At 43.0% G+C, this 27,406-nt stretch overlaps 1 protein-coding gene and 1 non-coding gene across 3 annotated transcripts in view; both read left to right on the top strand.

Moving 5' to 3' along the window:
* Uso1 (USO1 vesicle transport factor) overlaps positions 1–23,045 on the top strand; it is a 66,545-nt gene extending 43,500 nt beyond the window's left edge. The window contains exons 11-25 of one of the 2 annotated variants that reach the window (XM_052198266.1): positions 2,064–2,152; positions 2,666–2,820; positions 3,714–3,925; positions 5,296–5,316; positions 9,873–9,983; positions 10,243–10,361; positions 10,502–10,683; positions 11,693–11,814; positions 14,217–14,355; positions 15,518–15,678; positions 16,980–17,066; positions 18,591–18,689; positions 20,013–20,120; positions 21,313–21,528; positions 22,027–23,045. In XM_052198266.1, the coding sequence (XP_052054226.1) occupies positions 2,064–2,152; positions 2,666–2,820; positions 3,714–3,925; positions 5,296–5,316; positions 9,873–9,983; positions 10,243–10,361; positions 10,502–10,683; positions 11,693–11,814; positions 14,217–14,355; positions 15,518–15,678; positions 16,980–17,066; positions 18,591–18,689; positions 20,013–20,120; positions 21,313–21,528; positions 22,027–22,125 (1,920 nt within the window). In that variant the 3' untranslated portion in view covers positions 22,126–23,045. The remainder of the gene's footprint in view (positions 1–2,063; positions 2,153–2,665; positions 2,821–3,713; positions 3,926–5,295; positions 5,317–9,872; positions 9,984–10,242; positions 10,362–10,501; positions 10,684–11,692; positions 11,815–14,216; positions 14,356–15,517; positions 15,679–16,979; positions 17,067–18,590; positions 18,690–20,012; positions 20,121–21,312; positions 21,529–22,026) is intronic. The other variant, XM_052198267.1, reaches the window with a different exon arrangement.
* LOC127696882 (small nucleolar RNA SNORA57) lies at positions 14,842–14,986 on the top strand. Its single transcript, XR_007980331.1, has one exon. It is a non-coding gene; the product is annotated as a small nucleolar RNA SNORA57 (small nucleolar RNA).
* Positions 23,046–27,406: the final 4,361 nt, after the last annotated feature.

The raw sequence follows: 27,406 nt of genomic DNA, 5'->3' as shown, positions 1-27,406 counted from the left end.
TGTACAAGTGCAGCTTGGGACTTGTTGGAAGTAGACGTTAACCGTAGGAACAGCAGTGACAGCTAACCGTTTTCAGGAGGGTTTCCTCACTCACTATACAATAGTGGCAGTGTTAGTTCCAAAAGGCATAGTCTTTCCTCAAGTTGTATAATGTACAGTGTTAATCTTAGCTCATCATCTGGAAATGTTGTTCATTAATTTCACTGAACGTATTTAACAGAGAGATACCGTTTTTGAAATTATAGTATCACCCTCCCTTTGTCTCCTCCCTCCCAGCACGGTTTCTCTGAAGAGCAGCTTCTTTCAGGGGCCCAGTGACTTTTCAGAAGGGCATGCCCGTGGCCTTCACTAGTGTGCTGAAAATGAACACAAAGATTTGAACCTCTTGATTTGCATGATATGGTGGCATTTTTGGAATCAAGAGAGTAGCAAAGTACCTTGAGTTATTTCTGACCACTTACAGGAGGAATTTATGGTTTTAATCTTAAGAACAAATTTATTTAGTCCCCCTTAACAGGAAGACTCAGAATAGTAAATTTTTACCTTGATTTATGGCATTTTTTAAATTTCTTTTCTATAAGAATAATAATGAAGTTAGTTCACAGAAATATAGATACTTTGAATTATTTTTGTTGGGCTGTCAAGAAAGAGCAGTAAAGATGCTTGCTGCCAAGCCTTTTGAGATGAATTGGATCCCAAGGACAGAGAGAGCCCTGTCCCCCAAGTTGTCCTGTGATCTCCATATATGCATCATGGCACATGCATGCAGGCATAAGAGACAAATAAATGTAATAAAGTGTTTAAGTTATAACTTGTCAGTTAATATATATATTAAAGTACAAATAATAACAAAATTTTTAGAATAAACCAGCTGGCTTTAGTCACATTTGTCTCTACTTTAAGTCAGGCCCCTACCCATCTCCCCTGACACGCAACTCTCTTACTCCCCTCTCCCTTGCATACAGGATTATTGTATGGAATGAATGTTTAAACTAATATGTTCATATATAAATACAACATATGTGAGGCAGGCTAACACTGTAGCCCAGGCTAGCCTTGGACTCCAGGTAGTGCTCCTGCCTCAGCTTTCTGAGTGCTGAGGTTACAGGCACAAGCCAGTGTTCCTGCTCAGCCCAATGGTTGTGCCTCTAGTGGAAGAGGGTAGTGGTGTGAGCTCTCACGTGACTGTGGCTGCCTTCACTCATTGTGTAGCTCTGTGTAACTGAACATCCTATACTCTGCTCAGCGTAGCATGCCGGCACGCCCACTCCAGGCTTGGAAAGCCTCCATCCTCCTGCTCCGTCCGAGCTGGAGCTCAGCCCTGGTCCTGGGGCTTCCTTCTCCTGGGATCTCTTTTGGAATTCCTTTCTTTCCTGCATCTTGGGTCTTCTCCTTACTTCTTCATTCTTTATCTCATTTTACTAAGTTTCCTAAAAGAACATTATCACCAAAATAGGGATTTTGTTGTTGTTGTTGTTTATACATGAAAATATTACTCCCTTCCGTCAGCATTACTGCCTAGCTAGGTATAGAACCGAGGGTTGAAATCTCTGTCACTCAACGTTCAGGTCACCATTCTGTTATTACTTTGAAGAAATAACTTCAAAGTAGCCAGTTGGGATTCTAAGTTTTCCCTAGTGAAACCTGCCATTTCTCTTCAGACCATTTTGGGATCCGTTCTTTAATCCTAGTTTTCTGAAACCTACTTTATGGGTCTCCCCTCCCCCCAGTAGTGACCCCGGCAGCTAGAGGAGTGGGTGCGCTTACTTGTTAACTTCTCTCCTGTTCGCAAGTGTCTGAAGGTAAGAATAGCTTTAGCCAAGTGGTGGCACACATCTTTATCTCCTAGCACTTGGGAAGAAGACACGGGCTGATCTCTGTGATCTTAAGGCCAGCCTGGTCTACAGAGTGAGTTCCAGGACAGCCAGGGCTACACAGAGAACTCTGTCTTGATAGAACAAATGAAACAAACACAAAAAGCAAGCTATAACGTTTTCATCTTTGGACAGATTTTTCCCTTTAACTTACTCTCCATGTGGTCCTTTGTTTTTCTTTCTTGACAGACCATAAATACTGTATCGGAAGTTATTCGAGGCTGCCAAGTAAACCAGGACTACTTTGCTTCTGTGAATGCACCTTCAAATCCCCCACGGTAGGAGCCAGGAAATGCATGAAGGACGTAGGAGCATAGGCTGGGGAGTAGTGGGTGTCAGTGCACGTTACTTTTCCTTTTCTTTAACTATCTTTTTTAAAATTTTTATGTATGTGAGTACACTGTAGCTGTCTTCAGACACACCAGAAGAGGGCATTGGATCCCATGACAGATGGTTGTGAGCCACCCTGTGGTTGTTGGGAATTGAACTCAGAACCTCTGGTAGAGCAGTTGGTGCTCTTAACCACTGAGCCACCTCTCCAGCCACCTCTTACTCTTTCTAAAGACCAGCGTGTGTTGGGAAATGGTCCAATAGCAAAAGTATGTTGCTATTTAAGACTGTGTGCTTCTGGGTCGCATGCAGTGCTTGATTCAGCCTCCAGCCTTTCCGTCGACAGACAAATCTTAGCCTCCCACCCGTCCGTCCATCCGTCTGTCCGCCCATCTTCGTGAATGACAGGCAGCTGTGTGCTGGCTGCACTTCTGCTCACTCTCTCCCTTGCCCTCTGACAGGCCGGCCATTGTGGTGCTGCTCATGTCCATGGTGAACGAGAGGCAGCCGTTCGTGCTGCGCTGCGCAGTGCTCTACTGTTTCCAGTGCTTCCTGTATAAGAACGACAAGGGGCAGGGGGAGGTGGTGGCCACTCTCCTGCCTTCCACTATCGACGGCAAGTAGCTCAGTTCCCGCAGTTAGAAAGGAAAACCTTTTCAGCTTATATTGAAGCCCTTCCTTGCGTTTTAGCCTGAGGCACTCTGTGACCTAGGGGAAGGCCTGTGTGGGCTGGAGGAGACCTGAGACAGACATTACCTGAGTCTGCATTCTCTCCTTGTTTCGCTCATTAAAGTGTGAGGGGATGTGGTGTCATTAGAAATGTGAAGATGACACATGCAGTGACACAGGTACAGTTGTGACCCTGGGTTCTGGTGTGTAGTAACCACCAGTGAACAGGGCTGCTGCTGACAGTGATTGGCACGCAAGATAAATCCCAGCACTTAGTCAGGCCCAGCGTTTCAGCCTGGTCTGTGCTAGAATGCAGCCATTGCTTGTGGATTTCTCCAGGATTGAGTTTACTTGATGTGTTTTAAAGGCTATTTGCATAAACTTAAAAGCAATTTGACATGAGTGATTGGAATCATCAGTAAATTCATTGTAATTATTTAAATATTGGAAGTTGGCAAAATTTTAAGTCTGTTTAATTCTATTTTACTAAAATTACTTCTGTAAAAGCTATTATTATAAAGTTTTGTTCTCTGTAAATGAAACTAAGATGACGGAGGTAGTGATGTTCTGACTGTTAGAAATGTCATTCTCCCCGAAGATGGCTTCTGTATTGTTCCCACAGCTGGACACCTGCAGGGTTGTGGTATTCTTTGTACAGCAACCCTTCTTAGTCGTGTTTCCCTCTTGTGTCTTAGAGAGTACTTAAGAGTATTTATACTGTGTGTGTGTGTATGTGTGTGTGTGTGTCTGTGTGTGTGTGTGTGTGTGTGTGTGTGTGTAACCTAGTGGGGCTGGGGTTAGTCCCACCGCTCAGCATCTAACGTTTCTGTCTGCTTGCAGCAACAGGCAGCTCCATCTCGGCCGGCCAGCTGCTCTGCGGAGGTTTGTTTTCTACAGATTCTCTCTCAAACTGGTGTGCTGCTGTGGCCCTCGCCCATGCCCTGCAGGGGAATGCCACTCAGAAGGAGCAACTGCTCAGGGTTCAGCTGGCCACCAACATCGGCAACCCTCCGGTGTCGCTCCTGCAGCAATGCACCAACATTCTTTCCCAGGTAAGGGCCCGGGGCTACTGAGGGCAAGCGCTGGGGCCTCGGGGCAGGAGCCCCTGGCAGAGGCAGGGAGAGAAGGGTAGAAAGCTGACTTACTGTGTCATCGGAATCAGAGCATTTGGAAGCAGAGAGGAAGCAGTAACTATTTTTATAGAAGAGGTCTGTCAAATGGTTAAGGAATTTACCATGATAAAAATACAAGTTCTCGGCACAGGTCTATCTTCTTAAATTATCCAGGACTTTTCGCTGTCGTTTTTCTCTTCTCAGTGACTGAATCTGGATTAGTAAAGAAGAGAAAGCTAATTGATGCAATGTGTAGTTACGTGCCTCCCTGTTTTCTCCTGAAGCAGTTGGTCATCCCAAACAAGCAATAGCGGTGTAGTAAATAGACATGTACAGTGTATACTTCCAGTGTCTGAGTTCTCACATGCCCAGCAAGATAAAGATGAAAATGATTTCAAATCTGTGTTCCTGCAGCTACTTAAAGAGAACAAGTGGTGCGTGGTCGCAAGGCGTGGGCATGGCTCTTCCCGTGAAGAGGAGCCCACGTCTGCTCCGCCTTCTGACCGTTCACAGCCCTGCTGACTCAGCGTGGCTGTGAAGTCAAAATCATGGGCGGAAGCTTAGTTATGGAGGCTCCTTGTTCTGGCTACTGACTCTAGCAGTGGGGGATCCTCCCTGCTGTGCTCCCACTGTCCTCCCCTGGTGCTCCCACCATGCTGTGCTGTAGCCTTCACTATTTTTTCACCACACATTGCACTTTCTTTGTTTTGAACTTGTGATTGTCAGTGTTGCTGCTGCCTGGCACAGTTCGTGCTTACTGAACACCTTCCACCCCTGCCTGACCCCAGCGCCCAGGCCTTCTGGGGCTTTTTAATTAAAGAAATATTATTATTATTCATAGAAGTTAGAAGTGAAATCTTTAAAAATAACTATAATGAGAAGAAAATTGAATGATGTTTAAATTGCTTTACTTCAGTTGCCAGTTTATTGATTATCTTTTAGTGATTTAAAAAATAAACTATATTAAATGTTTCAAATTTTACTTATTAATGCTTGGTGGTCTCCTGTCACTGTTGAAAACAACTGTTTTCCTGCCAGTTGTGAAAACTCTGTGCCCAGCATTGCCACCTTAGCTTTGTAAGTGTGCTGATGGTGCTGTGAAAGCCACGGTGCTGGGGTCCGGACGCCCTGTGTGAGTAACCCAGGGCTGTGAGTCCGCCCGCCTGTGTGCGACTCCTAGAGGAGTCTAAGGCCACTTCCGTCGAGTGTGGCCTTAGACTGCAGAGACTAAGAGCATATCCTAAGGCCTTTTCTGGACCTGGAGGACTTAAAGCAATGCTTACGAATAATGTTTGCTGTATAATTTGCAGGGTGATAAGATCGACAGACGGGTATGTATGCCTAACAGGCCGAGGCCTTTTCTGACAGGCTTCTTCCTGGTCTTGGGATTTGCAGTTGGTTTTTAACAGCTTGTTTGAAGTTCTGTTCTACTCACACGTGTTGGCGAGTTTGTCTGTCACAGGTGGCTCTCCGGTGGCTCCCTTCTCTTGGCTGGTTACTGAGAACTATGGGAACAGGCGCACTGTGCCTGGGCTCCGGGGTGCTGGCTTGCACTGTCTCAGACGCGCAGTTTTGGATCTTGTGTTGTTTGCCCAAGCTTGTTTCTTTATTTCCCTTACAAACAACTTAAAGAAAGCCACGTTTAGGATAAAATGTGTCTTTTAACTAGTATATGAAGGAGGAACGTGTGACCTTCTCTTATTTACATTATTTAAAATGTACAGTAGTAAAATTTTTGTAATTGTAATGATTTTAAATGAAGTATTATGGATTATTCTGGGTATAATCTGTATAATCTCCAACTTCCGTATTGGTTTTACTATCTTGGGAGGAGAGTTATATGTTCAGTTTCAGTTTAATTTTTCTTTTGACAAAGTGTTTAATCAAAAAAAAAAAAAAGTCTTCCAAGTCTTCCCGCCCTTGTTTAGTCCTGTGGTTCAGTCGCACAGTGGAGCAGTAGTAAGTTAGGTCCAGGTCGTGACTGCACTTCACATGTGAATGTGACCTAGCATGCACTTGTAACTCACACACACATGCGTGGCAGCTTGTGCCAGCAGTTTTGGTTTGTTTTACTAGATGGTTCTGGGGATCAAGCTCAGGATGTGGTGCAGGATCGGCAAGCGCTTTACCAGTGAGCCACGCCCTCCAGCCAGAGGTTTTGACATTAGAATATATATCTTTAAGTATAAATGTCATGCACTTAAAAGACAGGTATTATGTTTTCAACTGATTGGCTTTAAAAAAAACACACAAATTGTAGAATCTTTTTGTACTTTTTGTACTAATATATATATTTAAAAATATATATATTAGAATATATATCTTTACGTATAAATGTCATGCACTTAAAAGACAGGTATTATGTTTTCAACTGATTGGCTTTTAAAAAAAACACACAAATTGTAGAATCTTTTTGTACTTTCAAGAACTTCATCTGTGCTTTTATTCTTCGTTCTTAGAAGGCACTGCTAAAAGTGAGTCTGACCCTGTGACACTAGGTCTGCTGGCTCTTCCTTCGTCCGCGACAGGGTCTCATGTAAGCCGTGCTAGTCTTGGACTCCCTTTGTGACTGAGGTTGGCCTTGAACACCTGACCTTCTTGGCTCTGTCTCCCCAGTGCTAGGATTATAAGTAGACCTATTAGGTCCAATATCTAGAACCTGATTTTCATGCAAAAACCTTAAAATTTTCAAGTGCCAGCTTTTGTTTACATAAACAGTACAAAAATGCTCAACTTGAGTGAACATAGGAATGAGAAGGATTCTTGTTTAGAAAATATAGTTGGGAAAGTATAATAGCTGATATTAAAGATTATTTGCACTAACTTCAAATATTTTACTGCTGCTTAGATCACTGCAGCCTCTAGGACCCAGTTTCTTTTACTGATTTAAAAACAAAATGAAAAAAATAAAATAAAAAAGTTGTGCCTGAAAAAAAATATTTTATTTGTGCCTGAGCATGGTGGTACACACCTGCAATCCCAGCCCTTTGGAGGCAGACTCAGGAGGCTCAGTGTGTGTGTGTGAGGCCAGCCTTGTAGACATGTGAGTTCAGACCAGCCGGCACATCAAGACCTTGTCTCAGCAGACAGACAGAGGGACAAAGGGCTGCTGAGAATGCTCTGCGGGTAAAGTGCTGCCACCCAGCATGGGCCTCAGGTTTGATCCCTAGCACCTGCATAGAGGTGTGGCCTGGTGGAGTGCACCTGTAACCCAGCACTGAGGGATTGGAGGCAGGAGGAGCCCGGGCGGGCTAACCAGCCAGCCTAGCCAAAGGGGCCGGCTCCAGCTCCAGCTCCAGGGAGAGGCTCTTCACGTGACTCAAACCAAGGTGGAGGAAGAGAGGGAAAATATTTAATATCCTGTATGTACACATGTACCACATGTGTACGTGTGTACACTCTGACCTCCCCCTCTCTCATAAGAAACAAAAATGTGATTGTGGTTATGGATTCATGACTTTTCTTCCACCCTTTCACTCTGGTTTCTATTGATTGAACTTCAGAATGCCCCGTACTATCTGTCTTCAGTCTCCTTTTGTAAATCTCCACAGTTCCATGGAGGGTCTGTAGGCTCTGGCAAGAGCTGTGTGCTTGTCTTGTATTTTCTAATCTCTGCTTCTGTTAGGGAGCTTACCTGTTGTCCTTTGGTATAGCTTACAGCTATCTTTTTCTTTTTCCTTGCGGGTCATTTTTCTTTTGACAAGTGTTCTTAACCAATGAGCCATTTCTCCAGCCCTTGTTTTAAAAATCAGTCTTTTATGGTCTCTGCTTTATAAGTCATTCTTAGAAATGACTTTATCTCCATCTTTAGGGTTTTAGGGTACTTAACCATAACTTCCAGTTAGGTGTTTTTACTCAGTCATTTTAATGATCTGTATGTGATACAGATCCACTCATCTTTTCAAGTTTTATTTTATCAACTTTGCCATCACCATCACCATAGTCGTCTGTATGTGTGTGTGCATGTCTGCATGCCTACCTTAGCACCCATTCCATGCTATGGGTATGAAGGTCAGAAGACAACTTTCAGGAGTCAGTTCTCTTTTTCTGCCATGAGTTCTGAAAGTTGAACTAAAGTTACCAGGCATGAAGCATGCTCTTTAACCTCCACATTCATACTAATGAATAAATTTATTTTAAATCTAAATAGAATATTTGTAAAGTGTAGCAACAGTTAAGTTCATTTCTTGCATCATTTCTTTGAATAATTCTAATTTGGATTCTTTCTGAAAATTCCCCCAAATGATGCATTATTATGCTGATTTTATTTTATTTGAGATTTTGTTCTTTAAAAAGAAAATAAAGGCTATAGTATTATAAGTGGGCAGTAGCAGTGTTATAAATAAGAGAAAGCATTTACATGGACTCTAACTGTAACATCATACTCTTGTGGGCACATGCCTTTCTAACATTATTTCCGTGGTCTTGGCAGGGCGCAGTGTGTGCTAAGGGCATTTCCTGGTGTTGGAGAGCTGAGCTCCACTAGGGATGCTGGAGAAGGAGCGTGGGCTTGTCCGCCCTGGGTTTGCAGCACAGCTCTTCATTTTCTTGTTTGAGAATAATATGTTCTCATGGAATTGAACTAAATGACTTAGGAGGGTCTTTGTTTGCTTTGTTTTGTTTTTTTTTGCTTTTTTGTTTTGTTTTGTTTTGTTTTTTGGATTTGGTTTTTTCAAGACAGGGTTTCTCTGTATAGCTCTGGCTGTCCTGGAACTCACTCTGTAGACCAGGTTGTCCTCGAACTCAGAAATCCGCCTGCCTCTGCCTCCCAGAGTGCTGGGATTACAGGCGTGCGCCACCGCTGCCCAGCTTGTTTGCATTTTTATTTGTCTGTCTGTTTTGTGATTTTTTTTGAAGAAAGGTGTTTTTTTTCCCTTTATCAAGAACTTGTTTTTAAAATTCTGTTCGAGGTTCTTTTGCAGTGTATCTGCCTTACACTTTCACTTCTCAATAAAATCCCATTTCTTTGCTAATTAAAAATGATTGAAATATAACTAAATTTTCTGGAACATATATTTTTTGTTTTTATTCATTTTCTAATTGTTTTTAAAGATTTATTTACTTTATATATGTGAATACACTGTCACTGTCTTCAGTCATGCCAGAAAAGGGCATCAAATCCCATTACAGATGGTTGTGAGTCACCATGAGGTTGCTGGGAATTGAACCTAGGACCTCTGGAAGAGCAATCAGTGTTCTTAACCGCTGAGCCATCTCTCCAGTCCCATTTTCTAATTTTTTTATACAGTATATTTTGTAGCTTCCCTCAACTTCTCCCAGATCCTTCTCATTACCCTACCTACTCAACTTTATATGGGTTTATTTTTATTTCTAATAATATGTCTTGGGATTGGTCTTTTAAAGCTCCCGCACTATAGTTTTGTTATAACATCTTCTAGCACCATTTATTTACTTATTTATACAAGCTCTCATAAAGCTCAGGCTGGCCTTGAACTCACTACATAATCAAGGATGACTTCCAGCTTCTGCTCCTGCTGCCTCTGTCTCCCGAGGGCTGGGATTATCGGTGCACACCACCAGACCCGGCTCTGCTCAGTGCTGAGGGTAGAAACCAGGGCTCCTTTCATATTAGTCAAGCACTGTGTCAACTGAACTATACGCCCAGCCCAGACGCTGCTGGCTTTTTAAATAACCACTTGTATTGGTGCATATGAATCAATTCTGATTTCTGCCCTGTGCTCTTTTGGAAAGTGCAGCTTGTTATAAACACAAAAATGTATTTTTCAGTTTTTAAAATCTGTCTTTCTTATACATTCCTCGATGCTTAAGATCTTTTAACACAAAAGAAAAGGAGGGATCTTAGGCTTACTTTGAGTTTGAAAAAATAGTAAACATAAAGTGGTTTCTGCCAACTTATCTATTTCAGGGAAGCAAAATACAGACTAGAGTTGGGTTGTTGATGTTGCTATGTACCTGGCTAAGCAACTGTCCTATCGCTGTAACACACTTTCTTCACAACTCGGCCAACGTTCCATTTGTATCCTTTACAGAGTTTTGGTAGCATGCATGTAAGTAACTTACATCTTTCAACTTCTGTTACAACTTTTGAAAATGTTATGGGTATATAATGCTTAAGCTGATGTATTTGTATAGGTTTTTAGGGTATGCTGGCTTGGAACATATATAGAATTTCTTATAGAAAATCTTACATAAGATGTGTGTAAATCTTAAATTCAGATTACAAAATAAAATTCTAGACACTATAAACCTACTCAACTCCTTAACAAAGATGTCAGCTTACAGGACAGATTGCAGAAAATCTTGGAGAAGAAGAGCAGTTGGTCCAAGGCCTATGTGCCCTACTTTTGGGCATTTCAATTTATTTCAACGACAACTCACTAGAAAACTACACAAAGTAAGTAAGGGCAGGATGGCCATCTAGTCATCTAGAGGCAGTGATACTTTTTTTTTTTTTTTTTTTTTTTGCTAAAGTATAAGTAAACCAAGCTTATGACTTTGCAAATTTTTAAGCATCTCATATGTTTATCTATGTAGAGAGAAACTAAAGCAACTAATAGAGAAGAGGATTGGCAAGGAGAACTTCATAGAGAAACTAGGATTTATTAGCAAACATGAGTTATATTCCAGAGCATCTCAGAAACCCCAGCCAAACTTTCCAAGTCCAGAGTACATGATATTTGATCATGAGTTTACAAAGCTGGTGAAGGAACTTGAAGGTAAGATGTGAAGATTTGTGCTGATCCAATGTCTGTGTGTGTGTGTGAGTGTGAAAGACTTCAGATTCTTTAAGATTAGAAAGAGTATTGCATGACTGTCTTGAGTTAGGCTATTTTTACTCATTAAATTGTAAACATTAAGTCGTGTTTACAATGCTTTACAAGCTGGAAGTAAATAGGTGAATGATAAAGCATGTACCTCAGCACGTGAGGCTCTCTCTATTGTCTGCAGAGCCTCAAGGAAACCACTTGGCGCTGTTTATGTAGAGGAAATTGAGTCTAGAAACATGGCTGCTCTGGCAAGAGATCACATCCGAAGACCACCCAGGTCTCTATGATCCAGCTGGATGCAGACAAGCTCTGGATCACAGTGTGATTTGGTTGGAAAACAGACACACACTTAGTACACATCCTTAATTCCAAACACTGATGTCTAATTGAGCGGCAGACAAAATGACAAATCAGCGAAAGATTTAACAGAATGAGTCAGAGATAGGATACACCCAACTCTCATCAGAACAGACAGGAAAGAGAGTCTACTTAAGAGCAGAGCAGAAAGAGGTGGAATAGAGTTCAGTTGAATTCTGTGCAGTTCAGTTAAATGTAGTTGAGTTCTGTTTGGTTGGTACAGTCAGTGCAGTTGAATTCATGGAATTCAGAGGCAGGTTTTTCAAGCAGAAGCCAAGAGATTACAATTTGAAGCAGTCAGCTTGGAGAGGTATTTGAACCAGACCAGCTATATTGACCTAGCCAGCAAGAGTTCAGAAAGAGCTAGACAGGGTGTGTTTATTCATGGTAAGTCTGAGAGACTGAGACAGTCTAGGCCCAGGTTAGCAGAAGGAGGCTGGAAGCCGAGGCCTAGGTCTCAAGATAGTGCAGATAAAGAAACGCTCTGAGCTTGCCTGAGCCGTGTGTTTGTGCAGCTTGGATAGACTCTCTTCTCATCCCTTTATCTGAGGAAGTAAAAGCCACATTTACATTTGCAGTTTAAGTATGTTTTGTTTTACAGGTGTTATTACCAAGGCTATTTATAAGTCCAGTGAAGAAGATAAGAAAGAGGAAGAGGTAAAGAAAACCTTAGAGCAGCACGATAATATTGTGACTCACTATAAGAATATGATCCGTGAGCAAGTAAGTACCAACCAGTGGACCTCTCCTGGCTGGCAGCAGCTCTGCTTGAGGGAAGGTTGCTTCTTGGCATTTCAAATGGATGAGGGAGGCAGAAAGTAAACTTGATTGTTTTCAAATGCATCTGAGGGACTTGCTTTCTGCTAGGCACTGTGCAGGATCTTATAGATCATGGACCAGATGGATTCTCTTATTGGTGTCAGGGTGAGACAGATAGCTACATCATTGTGACAGATATGTTATGCCATATTAGGCCTAGTGCTCGAGCTAATCAAAGGTGTAGCAGCACTCAGGCTGAGCTCTGAGAGAGCCTAGGCTACACTCCATAAGAGAGCCAAGGAGAGTGCCAGGAGATGGCCCACAGCACGGTAAGTCTGCCGGGGCTGCCATGAACCTAGAGCAGCTCCTGGCTCGCTCTGTGAAGGAGACATTTGATGGGCAAGCCTAGGGATGAAGGAGATTATTGTGGGTGAGCCAGGGGAGGGTGTTGGTGACAGTGATGACAATGATAATAGTGACTACCTCACATGTTTGCTGTGTTCTGGGAATGCAGTGTCTTTTTTGTTTAAGTTATTTATTTATTCATCTATTTATTTATTTCATGTATATGAGTGCTCTATCTGCATGTACACTTGTATACCCAAAGAGAGCATCAGATCACATTACAGATGGTTGTGAGCTACCATATGGTCACTGAGAATTGAACTCAGGACTTCTGGAAGAACAGCCATTGAACTGAGCCCTTCAGCCATCTCTCCAGCCCTCAGTATCTCTTACAGCATCTCTACAAGTAGGAACTGACTATATTCAGTTTAAGATAAATGGGACATCTCTGCCTTTAATGAATTCTCCCAGCATCTCCCAGTAATTGTTAGAACAGAATTTAAGTGTATGCGCGTTAGCAGGGACAGACTTGAGAAGTGTGGAAACTGAAGATAAAACTTGGCAGGACTTGGTAATGTTTCTCTGCAGGTGTCAAGGTGCAGAAAGGATAAGTGTGCTCCCCAGATTTCTGTCTTGGGTGGTTGAGTACGGTCCTGGTAGACAGGCAGTGCAGAAGGAAGGTGATGAGCTAGACCAGAACTCTACTTTCAGAGTCATCAGTTGACACTTTCCTTTCACTGTGCCAGCCGCTGTCCGCTGCGTATCATGCCCCTTAGCCCCGTTGCATCCTTTCAAATGTCATCCAGTATATATACTGAATGATGCATACCATAATAGCATTTTGTAAAGGATTATGTAGTTTTATCTGAAAAATTAGATTACTGATGTCATTAAAATTCTAATGTCATGAAAGAAGTGTAACAGCCTATGTGGGGGTAGGATTATCTTCTTACCTGTATGGTATTTTTTCCTTCCTCACAATATAAATATCTGAGATTGAAAATTTATGAGTAATAATAGAATTCTTGAAGTTTGTCCTCAGTTTTTCAGTGTTCAGCCAAATAAATAAACTAAAACCAGTATCTCTGTTCAAATTTGAGTTATCGAACTGCCCCAGTTATGGATTTTTAATCTATGTCTTGGTTCAAATACAGCTGGTTTTAGTTTATGAATACAGTATTTTTGCAATGTGGTGTGTCACTTACATCTGGATCTGCTAAATACAGTTGATTTAGAAAGAGGAAACTGTTCAGACATAATTACTGATTTATTTATAAAATGTTAATTTTATACATTCTCACAACTTAAATCCTATCAGATAATAAACATCTAAAACTATAAAAATGTTTATATGCTTTGAATGACATTTGAGAATTCATTCTAAGGAAATTCTCCAAAATTCAAGAAAAACTGTTAAATGAATATCATTTTGAAAAGTGGAAATTAACTTTAGCGTTAAAAACATTTAATATAATTTATATTATATCTACTTGATCAGGTATTGATGGGCATTAATAATTACGGCCTTGTGGCTGAAAAGGTAACTCATGAAGAGCAGAGCTGGGATCTCAGCACCCACATGACAGACAGGTGCTCGTGGTCCTGGAGCCCCAGCTTTGAGTAGAACAGAGTCACTAGGACTTGTAGGCTGGTTCCCTGCTGACTTCCACTTGTGTGCCCATGCACATAAAACAAGTAAACACGATACATTTGAATAATATAGCTGCATATGTGTATGTTCATTTACTAAGTTTCGTATGTGGTTTGGCATACATTTCTGTAATGGTTCCCTGGCCCCGAGGGAGTGAGGAACAGGCTGTGCTGTGGTGCCCGCCACAGAGCCCTGCTTGAGGCCTCTATGCCACCGGGGATCAGCTTTGTCATGTGCAAATCCTGAGGCTTTGCCCTTGATGTTGGACATGTTGAGTGTTTTTACATACTGAATTTTTTTTAAAGTCCATGTATTTTATTGTGTACCTGGTGTATGCAGTGAGAACATCTGACGTGTGTCTGTTTCCCAGGACCTACAACTGGAGGAACTGAAACAGCAAGTCTCCACACTGAAATGTCAGAACGAGCAGCTGCAGACAGCAGTCACCCAGCAGGCATCTCAGATTCAGCAGCACAAGGATCAGTACAATCTCCTCAAAGTTCAGCTTGGTGAGTGAGTCACTCTGTCCTCAGGAGCTGGAACATGTCACGGTGATCACTGTGATGCACGCTTAAGTTAGAACCTAGTGCGGGATGGTCTGTAACTAAGTAGCTAAGACCAGATCATTCCAACATAAAGTCCAGCCTCTCCTCTGTCCTCCTGCTTGATTGGCTGACCAGTGATTGCTGACTCTGCTAGGTAACACACTATGTTTTGATTCATTACAGGCTCCCCAGATGATATATCCCATAGGCTATTTGAGATTGACTAAAATAGTATTTCAATTGCTTCAATTCTAGAATTGAAATAATAGCATTCATGTCATCTGAAAAGTAAATGAAATAATAGATATGTAAAACTCTAATTTAGTCCCAGGTGGATAGGTAAGAATTCACATGCCTCCATTTGAAGGGGCGTTTTCTCAGACGTCATTGTTGGCCATGGTTGTGCGTGGGCATTTGGGTGCTGCTGGGTCTGGGCCTGACCTGGTAAACCCTTCTTCTCTTGATGGAGACCAGGGGTCAGTCCTGCTCCTGCTCTGTGTGAAGCAGGAGGAAAGGGCCTGGCTCTGTTTGCACCATGTCTTCAGGACCTGTGGCCTCCTTGCCACCAGTGCTAGCCTCAGGTCTAGGATCCCTGGAGGGAAAAAAGGATCTCCATTCCAGTCAGTTTCTTTCTGGGAGCTGGAGCTCCAGTCCTGCACTCTATGTGTGCGGGAGCGGCGCTGCACAGTAAGGCACACTACCAGCCCCACGCTTGTGGAGAGCATCTTCTTGCAGGCCTTGTGATGATGATGCCAAGTGCTGAAGAGGAAGAAGTTTATTTCTATGAGGGTGACTAACATTTTCAGAAACAAATTTTTCTTCCTTTATGACAATATTTTTTTGGCTAGTTATTCCACGTGGATAGCTGTTCCTCTGGGAAGCTTTTTAAATGGATTGGCCTTCTCTTATGTTTATTGTCAGAATTGGAATTAAAGCCTATAAGCAATCATAGTCATAATCACCAAACCGTACAGTTTAATCAGGACCCTTGAACCGATCAGTGCCCTCTGCCATCAGAAAGGAGCCATTCTCTGGGGTCTTAGGTGACCTTGTATTGCAGTCTTCTAGTCCTGGTGATGAGAGCGTGACTTGGGCCAGCTTTCCCCAGTGTTGTAATATTTAACAGGAAAGGACAATCATCAAGGCTCTCACAGTGATGGGGCTCAGGTGAATGGCATTCAACCAGAAGAAATCAGTCGGCTGAGGGAAGAGGTGGAAGAGTTAAGGAGTCAACAGGTGCTCTTACAAAGCCAGCTAGCTGAAAAGGACGCATTGATTGAAAATTTGGTAAGTAAATGTTAAAAAAGAAATGAAAATAAGTGTCCAGGAGTAATTCTCATCATCTTACTTGTCTGTTTTTCTGGGTTTGTTTATTCGTTTTCTTTTGTTTAAAGATGTATGTATGGATGGATGGATGGATGGATGGATGGATGGATGTATTTAATGTATGTGAGCACACTGTCACACTCTTCAGACACACCAGAAGAGGGCATCAGATCCTGTACAGATGGTTGTGAGCCACCATGTGATTGCTGGAAATTAAACTCAGGACCTCTGAAAGAATAGTCAGTGCTCTTAACCTCTGAGCCATCTCTCCAGCCCGTTTGTTTTGTTTTAAGGCAGGGTCTTACAGTGTAGCTCTGGCTGGTCTGGAACTGATTATGTAGATGAGGTTGACCTTGAACTCAGATTTCCTGAGAGCTGAATTAAAAGTTAGGTACCACCACAGCCAGCTCTGTGGGTTTTGTTGTTGTTGTTGACAGACTCAGCCATCTCAGCGTGATCTTGAATTCCTGATCCTCCTGCCTTTCTTTACCTTCCAAGTGCTGGGATCACAGATGTGTGCCCGCATACCTGGCTTGATGCTTCTAAACCCACTGTGTGGAGCATGCTAGTCTTGAACTCACAGAGCTCCGCCTCCCTCTGCCTCCCTCTGCCTCCTGGGTGCTGGACTGAGCATGAGCACCTCTGCACCAGCTAATTTGCTTTTTTATTTTATTTTCTCTTGAGACAGGGTTTCTTTATGTAGCTCTGGTTTTCCTGGAACTCGCCATATAATCTGCTTGAACCACCACACTCAGCTTGGTTTGATTGATTGATTGATTGATTGGGATTATTTCTTTTAAAAATAGTGATAGTGTGGTTTTAGAGACATTTGTTTATTTTTGTTTGGTTTGAAATCAGTGTGTGTGTGCTGTACAGACATGGGCGCTCAGGTACAGAGTGGAGGTCAAAGGTCAGCTTTCAGGAGTTGGCTCTCTCCTTGGACTGTGGGAGTCTCAGGAATCAGCATCCTGTGGGCAGGCTTGATGGCTGGTGCCTTTACACAGCGGCGTCTCATGCTCCTCACTTAGCCTAGGAGACCAGTTCAGGTCCGTGTTAGATTTCAGGAATCCCTTGGTATGAGTGTAACTCCTGAGGCTGCAGAGAGCTGTGACAGTCAGCGCTCTGCTGAATAGACTCTTATATATAAAATTTCCAGTCTTTATGTGCAGTCCTTGGTGAGCTTCTGTAAGACCTGGCTGTGAGTGGGAACCTCTGCTGTGACTCCCTTTCTTTCCTTAATTTCAGTTTATTTCTAATTGTAGAAATCTTCCCAAGCATCAGGCATGAATGAACAGGCTTCAGGAACATGCTCGCCCAGAGATTCCCAGCTAGTGGCAGAGTTACAACAGGTATGTTCTAGCTTGAGCCCAGTTCTGTTTTGTCTTGTTTCCATTCCAGTAGAGTAATAACACTCTGAGCGTTGTATCGCTGTAGAATGTCACTGTCAGGAACAATAAGATTTGGTCATTAAGACAAGCTTTGAAAAATCTACAAGCTGGTTTTACTTGACAATAATGTTGTTTTTGTCTTTCATTGGTTTGTTTTAATTTTTTTACATGTATTCATGTATTTATCTTGTGCTATAAATGTGTGTGTGTACACAGCTTGTGCTGTAAAGACCACATCTGGAAGTCAGAACACAACTGCAGGGAATTGGGTCTCTCCCTCTACCGTGTGGGAGCTACGAGTGAATTCAGATAGTCCCGCACTGAGCCGGCTTGCTAGCCCAGCTTCTTGTTTCAAAGTTTCCTTCTTTCCCTCTCTCTTCTTGATCAAACTTCTTTCTGTGTTATACAGGAATGTATGGTTATTAGAAAAGAAATCAGAAACCAGGCCGTGCTGCTGTGCTAGCTGGAGTCCCCTGCAGAGTCAGCAGCCTTTCATATACATGGCTGTCTGAGAGATGTGCCCACACTGTGCCTGTGTCACCAACGCTGTTGCATCTTAAATCTGCAGAGATTGCTTTATACTTATATCATGTGCTTCAGTGTTTTGTATGTGGGTAGGAAGGAGGTTTTTGGTCTTGTTGTTGTTTTGAGTCAGGGTCTCTCTATGTAGTCCTGGCTGTTCTATAACTTGTTATATAGACCAGGCTAGCCTCAAACTTACAGAGAACCTCTTGCCTTTGCCTCCCAAGTGCTGGTATTAAAGGTGTAAACCACTGTGCCTGGTAAATATACAAGATTTTTAAAGTGGCTTTATCTAGCAACATAGGGGTCTATGTGTTATACTGCAAATTACAAAATACTGTGTGTGGAGGAGGTGTAAGCATCAAAAGGTCTGCTGCTGCCGCTGCCACCGCCATGCGCCATGGCCCTGACCTTGAGCTGGCCTGCGTTGAGTTGCAAACACCAAGCTATAGGCTTGAGCCAGGAGTAGCGAGGCCTGAGATTTGGCGAGGATCTGATGACTGTCTCATAGCTAAGACTGTGAGCCAGGCCTCAGTGCTTACACCCCATTACCTGCCTTGTAACATGGCTCATGGGACCAGGAGGCTGCAGCACCCTGTACGCCGGTGCCGGCTTTGCTCTCTCTGGGCTCAGCCTGCAGGCCCCCCAGGGCAGTGTGCAGTCACCAGTGTCCTCCAGACTCTGTTTCTCTGTTTTCTTGTCTCTATGCCTGCCTGCCTGCCCGGCTTCCTTCTCCCCACTATCCCTTTAGGATGTGTTGGTGGAGGGGAGGACATATAGGATCTCAAGGGCAACAGGGATGGATGGATGGATATATGGGGTTTGTTCTCGATCTTGATAACTTCTGAAACTTGGACGTGAATGAGTTTTGAAGATAGTGTCAAGAAAGGATTTCCCTGTAAGTGGACATTTTCTTAATGGAGCCACACTGTTCCCACCACAACTTACTGTTCTTGTCTTTAGGAACTGACAGCATTAAAGTCCCAGTTATGTTCACAGTCATTGGAGATCACGAGACTACAGACAGAGAACTGCGAGCTGCTACGGAGAGCAGAGACCTTGGTGAGTCACCCTCGTCCTCCCTTCCAAAGGGTCACCAGCCAGAGCTCAGTGACAGGCTTCCTGGTATCTTGCTTGTCTTTCCTTTCTTTTCCATTTCTTTTCTTCTTATTACTGTGTGGATTTGTTTATTTAGTGACTGAATGGTTTATCTCATCAGTGTAACATCCCGTTTCCATCCCTTTACATCCAATCTGATAGCGTCCCTGCTGCTGTGAACTTGTCAAAATCCCATGCACGGACAAACCACCACTCAAGAAAGCCCTCTGCAGATACCTCACCTCTGTCCTGCTATCTGCCAAGTATGGCCACTAACAAAGGTGGTGGACCCCTCCTGGTCCCCAGAACACACTTGCTCATATTTTGCAATCTAGGTAGGCTGAAAAATTCAAAATTTTATTTTTACTTACTCATGTGTAAATTTCTCTCTCCTCTTACACGTTCCAGTAAACAGAGAAAGGAGGCTGCACTTAGCACTTTGTTTAGGACCGTCAGCTGGAGGCATGATTCAGGTTATGTATGTAACCATGCCAAGCACGGGGATAACTGTGAGGTAGAGCCCAGCTTGGGTGACCAGACACATTCTAACACAGATACACAGACCAACAGACTGGCCAGTCAATTGTTCTGTGCTCTCAAAATACCGGACCACATGCTGTCTTTCCCCCAACTGCCAACTGCAATCTTCCCATTTCTCTGTGACTTCACCATGCATTCTCTCCACATATGTGCACAAAACTCAAGTATCCTTCATAGCCTTCTCTTTTCTTTGTGCCTCCTTTCCAGAATTCCCTCTGAGGTTCATAGTCCTGTCAGTAGTGCCTTTGAAGTGGCTTAGGCCTCGTGGGAGTCTCCCACAAAACTGTACTCCCTGTCCTGCTCCAAAACCACTGTCTCACACCCTTAGGAGGGGCTGCGTCAGTCCCCACTCTGGTATCTTATAGAGAAAGGGTGGTTGCTGAAAATTTCAATTCATAGAACACTTAAAATACTTATTTTACCAAGTGATGGCATTGGGTTGGTTTAAAGCCTGAGGTGACAGTGCTGAACTTAGCACAGGAACTTGAGGCACAGTGTCGAGTCTGCCTGGGCCCTGCTCCCAGCCGGCGGCCTTGTACCTTGCCTTTCTTGTGTGCTGTTGATGTTTAGTGCCACCCCACGGGGACAGCTCATCTGTCAGAGCGCATTGTGTTACTTTCACATAAATACGTGAGTTTTATTTTCTTTCATTTGAAATAAAACTTCAAAATGGTAAGAAGATATATACACTTACAAAGTTTGCTTCATTTTTAACCTTCAAAAGACTTTTCAATTTTGTGTTTTCAGGCAAAATCAGTTCCTGTAGAAGGACAGGGTGAGCACGTGACCACGGCTCAAACCACGGATGTAGAAGGACGGCTGTCCGCCTTGCTGGAGGAGACCAGAGAGTTAAAGGTGGGTTGTGCTAGAACTGCTATTTATTAGTTCTAATATGACCTACAGTCCAAAAACTTTGACTTTGTTTCACTTCATCTCTAAGTTCCTTGGGCTTATAAAGAAAACTGAAAGTTAGGGGTGGTTTTGGTACAGGGTTTCTCTCTATAGTCCTAGCTGTCCTGGAACTCAGTTTATAGACCAAGCTGGCCTCAAACTCACAGCAATCCACCTGCCTCTGCCTACTGAGTGCTGGGATTAAAGGCATGCGCCACCACACCCAGCAAGTTTTCTTATCAATGACAATATTTAATCGTAACAAATTAAGGGTAACAAATTTGGCTAATGTAGAAACCATGTATCGCTAGGCATGGTGGTGCAATCCTAGCATTGATGCAGAGGTGAGACTGTGAGTGCCTGGCCAGCCAGGGACTATTGCAAAAGACAAAATAGCACCTAGACTTCCATAGGGCTGAGGAGTATTGGGATAGACATGTCAGAAGAAGTAACGTGAAGAATCGTGACATTCATAAGTAAATCATGAAGAAATGTTTGAAAAAGGAAGATGATAAATAGTTATACTTTTTGGATTGTGTTTAAATTATTTATGTTGTGGTTTTATTTGAAACTATTCATTTGCTTCCCTGAATGAAATGGAACTTTTTCCTGTGAGTTTTGAGTGTGAATTCTGATGCTTACCATCTTCTGTACAACATTGTCTTCAGGATTTGGGCTGGGGCGGCTAAATGAAATTGAGGTTTTTACTGTCTACTCTGTTCTTCTCTGGGGCTCTCTTTGCCGATGCTCATGCTCCTGGGCGTGCCTTATGTGCCCAGTTGCTGCCAGGCATCTCAGACTCACAGTTGTCACATTAGTTACCTTCACCACACTGCAAGCAGAAGCCCTGGCAGAGGGAGCTTAAAGAGCAGAGGGTTGTTTTGGATCAGAGTCCCTAATGGCTGGGAAGACGTGGTGTCTGACAGAAGCAGCTCACAGCTGTGTGTGGTGGCCACATGTGGGCAAATCAAGAAATAACTGCTCCAGCCAGACCAGAAACAGACATCACCTTCAAAACTACTGTGGTTAATGGCCCACATCTGCCACCCAGGGGGACATTTCACACCCAAACTGGGACATACAACAGTTTGTCATCCACAGAAACTGTTAGGTGCTCTAGGAAGTAAGTACTGCTTTATTGTCACCTTTCTTGTAGAATGAGATTAAAGCACTGTCTGAGGAGAGGACGGCCATTCAGAAGCAGCTGGACTCGTCCAACAGCACTATTGCCATCCTACAAACAGAGAAGGACAAGCTGGACTTGGAAGTTACGGATTCTAAGAAAGGGCAAGATGATCTTTTGGTGCTGTTGGCAGATCAAGATCAGAAGATATTGTCACTGAAGAGTAAACTCAAGGATCTTGGTCACCCAGTAAGACTGAGACATTTCCACACATGATCGTGTCTGTAAAGCATGCTCCTGGGTTTAGTGTGGAGGAGGAAGTCATGCCTGTGTTCATGTGTGTGCATGTATTATTTCCTGCAGTCCTCACTTAGCTCAGAGTTGATCTGAGATAAGTTAAAATCTCTTTGCAATATTTGAAGACCCCGAGCATAAAAAATGGCTGATTTCATTGTTCCTAGGTAATGAGCGTCACTGTCAAGGGTGAGGTGGGTGGTCATGGTTTTTACCGCCATGTACTCCAGCTGGTAGATAGAAGGGTGTGACTGTTTCCCATGAAAGTGAACTGCTTAGCACAAACCTCATGCAGAACGTGGCAGGGAGCCCTGAGCATGATGAAGTCAAGGAAATCTGTTCTACTATGAGGACAGACTGACTGATAATATTTATTAGCATGCATTTTACGTGTATATGTTAATCAGCGTATGACTTTGTGTGTGTATGAACAAATCTGTATTTTCCCCTTAGGTCGAAGAAGAAGATGAATCTGGAGACCAAGAAGATGATGATGATGATGATGATGACGATGATGATGATGACGATGGGGACAAGGACCAGGACATCTAGCTTTAAACCCTAGGCGTGATAGAGATTATGTCATTATGTTGAAGAAGTCTTAAAGACAGTGCTTTGGTTTGCCGCCACAAAAAAATAAAGACAGAACCAGGTGGAAAGCATTCACTTGTAAAACGATTGATGTATGTTTTTTAATGTCACCCATGTGGAAAACTCTGACTTCATGTGGAAGTTGTATTTATGTTCATCTGAACCCTCCCAAAATACAATTTGCAGAGGGCACCAGACTGCAAACCTGCACCCTCTGAAGGCATGTGGTGGCCGTGCAGTTTGCCTTACTTGTTCAGATTGCTTTCAGACAGACTCTGTGGCTTCAGTACTAACACATTTAATTAATGTGTATTGATTGGGAATCATTATTTCTAAATCAGCGTTTGAGTTCTCAGCTGATTAATCCTTGTAGAGAAAGGACTGTACTTGAAGACGGGGTAGCCTGGACTCAGGGGTCCTGTGTGTCATACCTCCCCAATTCTCCCCCCCCATTCCCCCACCCCACACCCCCACACACCCTCCCCCGTGCCTCCCTGGAGTGCAGGATGGGACAGTTTAGAGTGAGTGCTTGCAGTCCGACAGGGCCACATTCTGCCTACTGAGAGGAAGGATTGCCCCGGCGTGTGGAGGGCGTTCTGAGGAGCTGGAAGAGTGTATTAACGTGGCTGGTTTTCTCTCTTTAAGCTAAAGATGGAAAATAGATCATAGTCAGCAGTTCATACAGCTGGGACTTAGAATTGTTTGATTATCATAAAACATGACCTTAGTTTAAAAAAAAAAACCCAAACTATGATTTATGTAATTTATTGGCATTTTTGCTGAATAGGTGTAAGTCAGATAATAGATTTTTAAAAAGCAAATGAAGCAATGTGTCAAAGTCTAATGTTTTCATAATAAAAATAGATATTATGTTCACTTAATCTTTGTCATTGTTCCCTTTGTTTCGATTTTAACAAAGAATTCAGTTAATTATAAGAAGTGAGGCAAATGGAAATGCTAAGGAGACTCAAAGTCAGTGTTCTGTTGCCCTGAGGAGCACTGTGACCAAGGCAACTCTTGAGAAACAAAACGTTAAATTGAGAGCTTGGTTACTCTTTCAGGGACCCAGTGTCGTGGTGGGAGCAAGGGTAGCACATACGGCACTGGAGGAGTGGATGAGACACGCGCACACTCACTCACACACACACACACACACTCATACACCCTTTGAAACCTCAAAGACACGCTTCCTCCAGTCAGACCTCATCTCCTCCTAGTCTTTCTAACCCTATCAGTCAGTCCCTGCCGACCAGGCGTTCATAAATGTGAGCATGCAGAGGCCATGCTTAGTCAAACCAAGACTTCTCATTTCTCAGTTAAACTGAAGCCAGTGGCCAGGATTCTGTGAGAGTGAAGAGAAAAAGTGGAGCAGTTGCCAGAGTGGAGGAGGTTTGGGGCTTGGGGTTTTGGGTTTTTTTTCCCCTCTTATGGGTCTTTGAGAATTCTGCACAATGTGTTTTGATCATATTTACCTATCTGCCCTGACTCCTCTCAAATCCACAGCCCCTTCCCTACCCATACAACCTTTTCTCCACCAAGTCCGATATATGTGACCTTTCTCTAGACTACCTACATTCCCTGAAGGAAGGTGAGCCTCTCTCAGCTTTCAGTCACCAGTCGCTCCCCGGCTAAGGGCGGGGTATTGCTGATTCCTGTTCTCCCCGGCTAAGGGCGGGGTATTGCTGATTCCTGTTCTCCCCGGCTAAGGGCGGGGTATTGCTGATTTCCTGTTCTCCACGCTGGGATCTTGCCTGGCATGAGTTTTGACCCATCTCGTCTATGTCTTACAATTGCTGTGAGCTCCTCTGTTCAGTACACGACTATGTCCCAAAATCACTGCTTCCTCACACTCTAGCGTTCGCAGCCTTTCCACTTCCTCCTGTGTGATGGTGCCTGAGCCTTGGGAAGGGGGCTGTGTGGTACAAATGCCTCACTTAGGGCTGAGTGTTCCAAAGTCTCTTATTCTCTGCACCTTGACCACTTATGGGTGTCTGTACTGATTTCCATCATTATAGAAAGAGGCCTTTCTGCTGAGGGTTGAGAGGTACACTGGTCTTGGATATAATGATAAGTCATTACGTTAGGAGGCAGTTCAATACTGTGTGTCCATTGAGCCAGGTAAGAGGAGCAGGTCCTCTCCTGAGGCCTGGGACCTATCAAGCCACACGTTGTTGGCCTGATAACAGTGCTAGCTATGGCTTCCATCAAAAAGTGTTTGGTTCCTCCTGTGATATCTGTGCCACTTCTGTACCAGTAGGCATGTTCTTATTAGAGCTTGCAGAGTTCACAGCTGGGTGGAATTGATGCTTACATTTCTTCTTCTATAAAATGCATATAATACATTCCAGCACTTTTAAGGCTAGGCAATAAAGATGAATTATACTTCCATATAGTTCTACCTATATGGAAGTTCTACCTATATAGATGAAGTATAATTGAAAAATTAAGTGGAAATATTTTCTGATAAAACTGAAGATTTTCATAAATCATATGTTTGATAAAATTGAGGATTATATAGGGTATTTGAAAATTGAAAATTTTTTTGGAAAAAACTCAGATAAAATGATAGACATACAAATGCATTTAGAATACAAATGAAAAAGGAAGTGGAGACCTTTTATGATAAACCTGAAGATTTTCCTACAACATATGTATGATAAAATAGAGGATTACATAGTGTTACTTACAAAATTAAAGATTTGTTTGGAAAATCACTCAGATACAATGCTAGGCATACAAATGCATTTAGAATATAATTGAAAAAGGAAGTTAAGATATTTTCTGGTAATATCGAATATTTTCATCTAACCTGTCTGAGATAAAATTGAGGATTGCATAGGATAATTGATAATATTGAAGATTTTTTTTTGAAAAAACTCAGATAAAATAATAGGCATATAAATACATTTAGGATATAATTGAAAAATGAAGTGGAAATATTTTGTGATAAAACTCACGATTTTCCTCACTTCAGGTGAGTATCAGCTTGATTTTTCTGTATTCTGTAGATCAGTATGTGGTGTCTTCAGCAGTAGGATTTTGCTGTCAAGTTCTGGAGGGTAGTTTTAATATTTTTACATTCAGATTGGAATTCTTAGAAAATTTTTAAAAAAGAAGTAGATTAGAGCCGGGCATGGTGGCCCACACCTGTGATCCCAGTACTTGGGAGGCAGAGGCAGGTGGATTTCTGAGTTTGAGGCCAGCCTGGTCTACAGAGTGAGTTCCAGGACAGCCAGGGCTACACAGAGAAACCCTGTCTCGAAAAACCGAAAAAAAAAAAAAAAAAAAAAAAAGACTGAATTATGCCGAGCAGTGGTGGCGCACGCCTGTAATTCCAGCACTTGGGTGGCAGAGGCAGGCAGATTTCTGAGTTTGAGGCCAGCCTGGTCTACAGAGTGAGCTCCAGGACAGCCAGGGCTATACAGAGAAACCCTGTCTCGAAAAAACCAAATCCAAAAAACAAAAGACACACACACACAAAAGACTGAATTAAGTTACATGTAAGGTGTGTGTGTGTATGTGTGTGTATTTAAACAGTAGGTGCCAGCACCAACAACAGACAGGCAGAGTAATTAAAAAATAAAAGTACCCAAAACTCATTGAATTCTTGTTATCTTACCACCTACACTAGTGAGGACATTTCTGTTCACCATTTCTACCTACATGGAAGAAGCACTGTCTGATGCTGCAGACCTTCACATGTCTCCATGCTCCATGTGTAGCAATATCACAGCAAAACTGCAACAGAGAGCCCACTGTTAGACACAGCTGCCACACCCACCACCATGCTTGGCAGATAGAGCCATACTCCTGCTGTGCAAATGTTGATAGGTCTGTCTTCCACTTTCACGACATGTGCAACAAGTGCTGTATTTAGTTACTCTCCCACAGCCATGTCAAAACACATAACCAGGGCAACTTAGAAAAGAAAGCCTTTAATTGGGAGCTTGCTTACAGTTTCCAAGAGTGAGTCCATGACCATCATGATGGGGAGCATGGAAGCAGGCAGGCAGGCATAGTGCTGGGGCAGTAACTGACAGCTTACAGCTGTCAATTATCTCGAGACCACAGCTACAAGGTAGACACAGAGCTGACTGAATGGCAGGAGCCACTCCTGGTAACAGACCTCCTCTATCAAGGCCACACCTCCTGATCCTTCCCAAACAGTTCCATCAACTGAGGACCAGTCATGGTGGGGCACACCTTTAATCCCAGCACTTGGGAGGCAGAGGCAGGTGGATTTCTGAGTTCGAGGCCAGCCTAGTCTACAGAGTGAGTTCCAGGACAGCCAGGGCTACACAGAGAAACTCTGTCTCAAAAAAAAAAAAAAAAAAAAAAAAAAAAAAAAAAAAACCAAACAAAAACAAAAACAAGACAAAACAAACAAAGCAAAAAACCAGAAAGATCTCCGGAGTCAGCTATGAAGCAGCAAATCTGTATCCTAGCACCTAGGAAGTATCCTAGCACCTGGGAAGTATCCTAGCACCTGGGAAGTATCCTAGCACCTGGGAAGTAAGAGAAATGTGCACTGGAAGCTAGCCAGGACTACACAGTACAAAACACTCTCAAACCAAACCAAATAAAGTTCATACGTTAGGATGCTGAGCTAAGTCTAATCATATAACAGATAATTGAGGTAATGTCCTTTTCTGAAGTCTAAGGGTACAGAGAAGAGATCAGATACATTTTCCACAGGACAGGAAAAGAACTTAGCAGTGATACTGTGGTACTACGTGCCATTCCGAAGCTGTCTCTGGAAACTGTTGAGAAGACTCCAGTATTAGGAGAAGCAAACATGCCACAGAGAGACCGGCCACAGGAATGGGGGAGGGGTCTTTATCTGAGGGGTCACTGAGGAGGCAGGAGGACCAGGATCACTCATCGGGACCAGAGAGGCAGACCTGTGCCATCCCTGTAATTTCCTATCACAATCATCTCAGGCCTGTCATCCCAGGACTCGGAAGGCAGGGCAGGAGCTTCTATGTGCAGTTGAGGACAGTTTGGATACAAATGAGACCCTGTTTCAAAATGATTAATTTAAAACATGCATAATATGGACTGGAGAGATGACTCAGGGGTTAAGAGCACCGAGTGCGCTTCCAGGGGTCCGAATTTCAATTCCCAGCAACCACATGGTGGCTCACAACCATCTGTAATGGGATCTGATGCCCTCTTCTGGTGTGTCTGAAGACAGCTACAGTGTACTCACATACTTAAGGTAAATAAATAAAATCTTTCCAAA

The sequence above is a fragment of the Apodemus sylvaticus genome, chromosome 11 (genome assembly GCF_947179515.1).
Source record: "Apodemus sylvaticus chromosome 11, mApoSyl1.1, whole genome shotgun sequence".
NCBI lineage: Eukaryota > Metazoa > Chordata > Mammalia > Rodentia > Muridae > Apodemus > Apodemus sylvaticus.
This window is presented reverse-complemented; position numbering and strand designations above follow the sequence as displayed.